The sequence below is a fragment of the Caretta caretta genome, chromosome 6, assembly GCF_965140235.1.
Source record: "Caretta caretta isolate rCarCar2 chromosome 6, rCarCar1.hap1, whole genome shotgun sequence".
Classification (NCBI taxonomy): domain Eukaryota; kingdom Metazoa; phylum Chordata; order Testudines; family Cheloniidae; genus Caretta; species Caretta caretta.
The window spans coordinates 7,277,772-7,285,550 of NC_134211.1; the positions used below are offsets into that span (position 1 = coordinate 7,277,772).

A 7,779-nucleotide genomic window follows, 5' to 3' on the forward strand; every position below is an offset into this window, starting at 1 on the left:
GACACAACAGAGAGACAGTCCTGGCCTTAAAGAGTTTGCAGTCTAAGACAGGAGTCCACAGATGTTAGACAGGTGGGGCAGTAGGAGAAAACAGAGACACAACACTGGGCAGTTGTGTCAATAAAACAGTGGCCTAATCATTGTCAAGTTTCTGGAGACAGTGAGAGCAAACGTGAGTTTTCAGGAAGGACTGGAAGGAGGATAATGAGAAAGCTTTGTGACTATTTCTAGGGAGCTCCTCCCAAGTGTGAGGGGCATGGGAGGAAAGCACAATGGTTCTTGTCTGAAAATTTAACAAGTGGGTGATGAAGGCTGTGCTTACTGACCAATCTGAGGTGAATGGTGACCTTTCAATAGTGAATGGTGTTAGGGTCATCTGGGATAGGTTGTGAAGGGTCCTGAAAATGAAGACAAGCATAGAGAAAGGGGAGCTGGTAAAGGGATATCATGGTCAAACCAATGGGCTAGAAAAATTATCTTTGCAGTAGCAATCTGAATAGATATGAGCAAGGTAAGACTGCATTTGTGATTACATGAGTCACATGGATAGACTCAAGCCTGAGCAATTTTAAGGGGTGGAATTGGCAGTATGAGTGAGAAAATTCCTATATGAGTTCTGAAATGGTTCAAAGAGATAGCACTTCTGGGAAAAGCCATTTTTTTTAGGGTGAGATATTTAGAAGTGCCTAAGGGAGTGACCAGTACAAGTTCCAGGGAAAGTATTATCTGCATTTTACATAGTGAGGAAGTGAGGCAAAGACGGTGAGTGCTCAAATTTAAAAAAAAAAAAAGTGCTTTAACTTTGAGTACCCATATTTAAACACCTGGGCTGACATCAAAAGTGCCTGAGTGACATTTTCATCAATTTTCAATGGGGCTGTAGCTCTCAAGAGTCTAAAACCAGCCTCCTGTGTGGATACAAAATTTGTTACTGCATCCGATCCGCAAAAATGATCCATGGATATAAAGCGAATATCCACAGATTTTCAGGGCTCCATATACAAAGTTTGTGTCTGCATCCGGTCCATGATCCACATAAATGGTTCACAGATATAAAATGGATATCTGCGGATTTGCAGGGCTCTAATTAAAGGGACCAGTTTTGAATCTATTTTCCAATATATATCAAATTTTGCATCTTCTGAGGTGAGGGACCCCATGAGCATCTGATCAGGATTCGGGGGATGGAAGGGGAGGAATGGGCCAGTTCTCTTTGAAACAAAGAAAAGGGGAAGAAAGAAAACACCCAGAAGTTTGAGCAATAATTGGAAACAACACATCTTTGTGTAGTTATCCCTAGGGGACGTGAAGGTTTTAATGATCCCATCTGTGTCTGCCCTGAACTGAAGAACTCTGGGGCTCTCCAAGGAGTCCATCCCAAATGCCATTGAAACAAGTCTATAAACCAGACCTCCACACACAATCTTTGCAGTCAAGAGTAACAGACGTCTCCCTCCTGCAGGTAGGTTTAATTGCTCTGGTTCTGAGGGAAGTGGAATAAATATTCTCTTTTGGTTCTGGCAATTCTGAATTAATTCTGATTCAGAGCCAAATCTCATGGAGATCAGATTTATTGACTCCAGAGGTCCTGACTTTTCTAAGAAGGCTGCATCTCAGATGGTGTCAGTTGCCTAACTCCACTAAAGCCAATTTTCCATGTACACATGCTGATGATCTGGCTCATTAGAGCAGAGCAGTAGCTCTTTTATAGAAAAGGTTGAGACTCACTTATCATTGGCTCTAAAATCCACAGCCTTACTCAAACTGTCTTGAAAATGGCTCATCCTCGTGGAGGTCTAGGGTAGGGTTAATGGACTAAATGTGGAGTCATGCATGCAAGGGAGAGCCCCTTGAAAAGTCCCAGGATATCAGAATTATACAGTTCACATCATGTTGTTTTGTGAATGTCCTGGGCACGCTGGAGCTCTGATTCTCCCCAGACTGTTCTCACCTTCTCGGGGTTGATCCCAGCTAGTGTCTGGCACCCACTGACCCTCTGAGGAAAGGAACATTTCAAAAGTTATTCAAGGTAAACTTTCATGTGCAGGGGGAGGGCTCAAAGCCAGAGGGTTTGCAGGCAGCCTGGCCACAGAACAACAAGGTGGTTCAAGATGGCTGGATCCCAGTGCCCACCTTGCTCTGTGATTTTTGAATCCTGGCTTTGGCAGATTTCCACACATGTGTATTGTGTATGTATGACAAGGAGGAAGGTGGAGAGGAGAGCTGAATTGCATCTGTTTGTGCCTGTGGTGGGAGGGAAAGCTTGAAGCAGCCAGGTCTTTTGTGAAATGGTCACAGCAATGGATGTGGTGGAGAGTTGGGCGTTGGAGAAGTGGTAGAATAATGGGGGGGGATCTCCACTGTCCAAAAACTAGGGCTTCGAAAACCCAGTTCGATGCCTCAAGCCCTGAAGAAGAACTGACTTTTGAACAATGTAGGGTTGTTATTTTCCTGTGATCCCTTAATGTATAAGAGATCGTCCTTGTCATAAATATAAAGGAAAGAGTAAACCCTTTTAAAATCCCTCCTGGCCAGAGAAAACAAATCTTCTTACCTGTAAAGGGTTAAGAAGCTAAAGCTAACCTTGCTGGCACCTGAGCAAAAGGACCAATGAGGAGACAAGATACTTTCAAAAGCTGGGAGGAGGGAGAAAAACAAAGGGGCTGTGTCTGTGTGATGCTTTTGCCAGAGACAGAACAGGAATGGAGTCTTAGAACTTAGTAAGTAATCTAGCTAGAGATGTGTTAGATTATGATTTCTTTAAATGGCTGAGGAAATAAGCTGTGCTGAATAGAATTAATATTCCTGTCTGTGTGTCTTTTTTGTAACTTAAGGTTTTGCCTAGAGGGATTCTCTATGTTTTGAATCTTATTACCCTGTAAGGTATTTACCATCCTGATTTTACAGAGGTGATTCTTTTTACTGTTTCTTCTATTAAAATGTTTCTTTTCAAGAACGGAATGCTTTTTTTTAATTTTTCTAGGATTCAAGGGTTTGGGTCTGTGGTCACCTATGCAAATTGGCAAATTTACCAAACCTTCCCCAGGAAGTGGGGTGCAAGGGTTCGGAAGATTTTTTGGGGAAAGACGTTTCCAAACAACATTTTCCCAATAAACCCAGATAAACGTTTGGTGGTGGCAGTGGAAGTCCAAGGGCAAAGGGTAAAATAGTTTGTACCTTGGGGAAGTTTTAACCTAAGCTGGTAAAAGTAAGCTTGGGGGAGTTTCATGCAGGTCCCCACATCTGTACCCTAGAGTTCAGAGTGGGGAAGGAACCTTGACAGTCCTCAAAGGGACCTTTTCTCTCTGGGAGCTCAGAGACGCTGACAGAGCAGAACCATAAGTGGCATAACTGGTGGGATGGGAAGTCGAGCCACCTGTACCCTTCCCCACCCATAACCCCCCCCCCACCACCACCATTGCCCCACAATTATTCCCCAGGACAGTTTCATTAGGTGGAGGGAGGGGGCGCTTCTTCCCTCTACTTTTCCTGGGTAAAGGGAAGGAACCCCAAACTTCCCCCTTCTCCACACTGCAGTGGGGAAGGGGTAGGCTCACCCTTCCCTTGGTGCTTCTGCTTCCAGGGAAAGGGGGAGGTCAGAACAGAACTGGGAAGTGTGGGGAAGAAAGGAGGGCATTGGAGCTCAACAGTGGGAAGTCTAGCAGGAGCTTCTACTCTCCCTCCCCCCAGAAAAGCCTCCTCACAGCCAAGCTCTCTAATTGTGTCTCCTCTTCAAACAATTGCCTCCACTGACTCCATGTTAATCCTTGCGCTGGTCCTGCATCCTTGACCTGCAGGAGGCCACGTGATTGGAGGACTGGTCTGCTCTGTACAGACAGAGAAACAGGAGACAAGGAGATGATGTAAAGATAGCGAAGGGACTGACATTCAGCTCCTGCTTTCTGTGGCCATGGGAATCCTTTTCAAAGGGGCAGTGGCTGAGGAGAGCTGGGCAGTGGAACATGAGGATGCCAAAATTATTGGACCAGAGAGTGCGAGTGGTTCGGGCACACACCTCATGGGCAGTAGACCCAGGTCCATTCCCCCTGCGCCAATCGCTCTTTCTTAATCCACAGTGGAACAGCTTCAACAGGAGAGACACGATATGCCAGAGGCCAGAAGTTAGAGCGCTCTCCTGAGAGGTGGGAGATACCTGTTTAAATCCTTTCTTCCCTCTCTTTCAGGGAAGGGGAATAGAACCTGGGTCTCCCACATCCCGGGCGAGTTCTCTAACCACTGGGCCAAAAGTTATCATGGGGGCAGGAGCACCACAGCTGCCTCCTTCCACCATTTTGTGTAGAACGAGACCGGTGTCCAATTCATTCCCTCAAGAAACTGCTACGAAGCCAGGAGAGGGCTACCTGTGTGTGGATTGCTAGTAGAGAGAGTCATGTAAATCCAGGTGGAAGGGAGGTGCCGATCTGTGAGGAAGGGGCAGTGCTTCGCAAATCGGTGGGTCCCACTGGCAAGCTTAGGGGACTTCCGACCTGGCATCCTGTGGGCTGTTGTGGAATGCATTTTAAGGTGCCTATCTGTCCCCATTCATTGTACAGGGAGATTGTGGAAGCTCCTTCACTGGAGGTTTTCAAAAGGAGACTAGAGAGCCATCTGCCTTGGATGGTTTGGGCACAACAAATCCTGCCTCTTGGCAGGGGGTGAGACTGGATGACCCTTGCAGTCCCTTCGACCGCTACGGTTCTATGACTCTACAGGGAGGTACCTAACTCGGCTTTCTGGATTGCACTGCTGTGCTTGTTTTTGTTTAGGCACCTAAACATGAGGTGCCAGGATGCTCGGAGCTGCAATGCCTGAGTCCTTTCATGGATTCCAGCCTTTGAGACTTAAACACTGCGGGCCAGACGATCATCCCCATGGACATGCCGAATAGCATCAGAACCCACCATTGCGCCCGTCGAAGTGAATAGCACCACTGCCCGGCTGGGGTAAGTTTGCTGCTCACATGAGGAAAGGTATTGGATCTGGTGCTCTGAGTGAAGGAACTTTTTTTTTTCTTCAGAAAGGCAGGGCTGTAAAACTCAGCTTGTGATAAACACGGCCATGCAGCTTTAAGAGCTGAGTCACTGCAGTAATGTGAGGAGTGGAAATGGAGAAAGAGGGTCAGTTTTCTGGAGGGACCTAGTTTATTGTGAGATCAGGAGCTCAGGAGTGCGAACAGGGGTCAGGCTACTTGTGCACAAATGCTAGAGGCTCTGCATAGAACACTGGGTAGCCCCAGGCTGCTGAATAAAGTTCTCTTTCCTGCAACTCCCTGCCTGCCCATATCCCTTATTGCTAATGAGACAACTAGCCTGGCTCCATAACAGACAGTGCATAAGCACCCATGCCTCATATACGTTCACACCCCAAGTAGTACTTTGCCCTGCAAAAAGTCTCATTGCCCAGTGGTCTCACTAACTGATGTGGGTGATTGTATCAGAATCTGACCATGGAAATGACATTGTGCAGGTGGGTGTGTTGTTAGCCGCAAAGATTGATCTCAAGAGCATGAGCCACCGCTCCCTGAGCTAGGAAACCTACCTTGAAGCCAGTGCTGGACTCCGAACACTACATGTAGTTCAGACAGTGGAGGGAAACAGAGATCTTCATGGTGGCTGTGAGGCTTATGGAATCCTGAGATGGATCCACTGCCTCGAGTTTATGCTTTGTTGAAAGTAACAGAGTTTGAGGTGTTTGCATTCAGCCCTCATTTGTCTCCTTTTTTAGTGTAGGCCTCACTTTCTCACCTGCAGTGGAGAGTGCGTCTAGGATAAATGACGGAGAGGAATCACACTGCAGTGAGTGAGTTTGTCTTGTTGGGATTCACACAAGACCCAAAGCTGCAGGTCATCCTCCTTGTGATGTTTCTGTTGATCTACCTGCTGATCCTAGTGGGGAACCTCACCTTGGTCACCTTAATCAGGACTGACTACCAGCTTCACAACCCCATGTACTTTTTCATCAGCAACCTGGCCCTCTTAGATGTTGCTTACACCACCATTATCACTTCCAGCATACTGATTACTTTAGTATCAGCAAGAAAAGTCATTTTGTTCCCTTTGTGTGCTCTGCAATTCTTCTTCTTATGCATCGCATTGTCCTGTGAATGTTACCTCTTGGGTGTCATGGCATACGATCGCTTCATGGCCATCTGCAACCCATTGCGCTACACTGTCATCATGTCCAAGCAGTTTTGCATGCTGCTGGTGCTGGGGTCATACCTAGTGGGCTGCGTGAATGCAATTGTTCAAACTATGTTTATATTCCGTTTGTCCTTCTGTGACTCAAATGTCATCAACCATTTCTTCTGTGATGTACCCCCGATCCTGAAACTGTCCTGCTCTGACACCCACATCACAAACATTGTTCATTTCACCTGTACCGCTGTGGTGGTAACACCTACTATCTTGATCATCCTTATCTCCTACATATACATTGTGGTTGCCATTCTAAGGATCAACTCTGCCAAGGGCCAACTCAAAGCTTTCTCCACCTGCGCCTCCCACCTGACGGCCATCACTATCTTCTACGGAACAGGCTCTTTCATGTATTTACAGCCCAGTTCAAAGTACCCCATAGATCAGGACAAAATCATTTCTTTGTTTTATACCCTTGTGATCCCCATGTTGAACCCCCTGATCTACAGCCTGAGGAACAAGGAAGTGAAAGAGGCCTTTATGAGGATGTTACACAGTAAGATTTATTCTCTGTGAATTTAAATGTTGGGAATGGTTTTTTTAATGGTAAACAGGAGTGAAAGTGGGGAGTGAGTTCTTTACATCATTATCTTGGTTTTTGTGAATTACCAACCTTGTTTGTCTTGCACCAAAAAAACCCTAAGGGGCAGGTTTTCCAAGGAGATCTGCACCAAACAGCTATGATTTGGCAACTCATCAAGTAGCCAGCTTCTCAGAGCTGCTCAACTCCCAGTTAGGAACCATTTTGTGCTAAGGCCACGTTGCCATCCTCAAGTGAAGGGCAGGCTGGTCCTGTAGTTCAGGCACTGGCTGAGGACATAGAAAACCTGGGTTCAATTTCTGGGTCCAGAATGGACTTCCTGTGTGACCTTGGGCAAGTCACTTAGCCTCTCTGTGCCTCTGTTCTCCATCCTTACAACGGGGATGGTGGCACTGCCCAGTCTCCCAGAGTGCTGAGAGGGGAGAAACATTAAAGAAAAAGACAGTAAAGTGCTCAGAGAGCTACTGATGTAAGCAATAGGCATTATTTTTATTATTATTTATTGGTTTATTAAGTGTTTTAAAAGCATGAGCTGGGTCCTCTAATAATGAGAGTGGCTGAAAAATCATTTATATTTCATAATAATAATGAGGTGTGTGTGCTCATTATTTGCCTTCTAGTTTTTGAATATTTGAGTTATTCGAACTAGTGAATATTTGGGTGAACTCTGGTCATGTTTTGAAGATTTCATTACAGGGTCTTTCTTAAAGTTAACGGCATGTGCCAGTGAGCCACTTAGGGGCATTTCATCACTGCCTTATACAGTACTAGTCCACTTATTTTGTACAACCTTCTACTTACTCACCAACAGCCCTTTCTGTTTCATGGATGTCCACATCTAATTTACATCTGATAGTTGCCTGGTTGTCGATGCTAAAAGTTTTGTATGGGTTTGTTTTTCTCAGGTTTCTAAGGATCACCTGACAAAATTACATACAAACAAAGCATTAGAAGTAAGTTATGCATACTGAGAATTTGGTCCCATACATACATCAGTGACAGAAATGGCAAACACAGGCATGGTGTTGAGACTATCGCATTAAC

General features: G+C 45.7%; 1 protein-coding gene across 1 annotated transcript; it reads left to right on the plus strand.

The window, feature by feature from the left end:
* The first annotated feature begins 5,768 nt into the window (after positions 1 to 5,768).
* Positions 5,769 to 6,710, plus strand: LOC125638979 (olfactory receptor 5AR1-like). The gene has a single exon (XM_048855329.2). It carries the CDS (start codon positions 5,772 to 5,774, stop codon positions 6,708 to 6,710), a length of 939 nt encoding a protein of 312 aa, XP_048711286.2. The 5' UTR covers positions 5,769 to 5,771.
* The last annotated feature ends 1,069 nt before the right edge of the window (positions 6,711 to 7,779 follow it).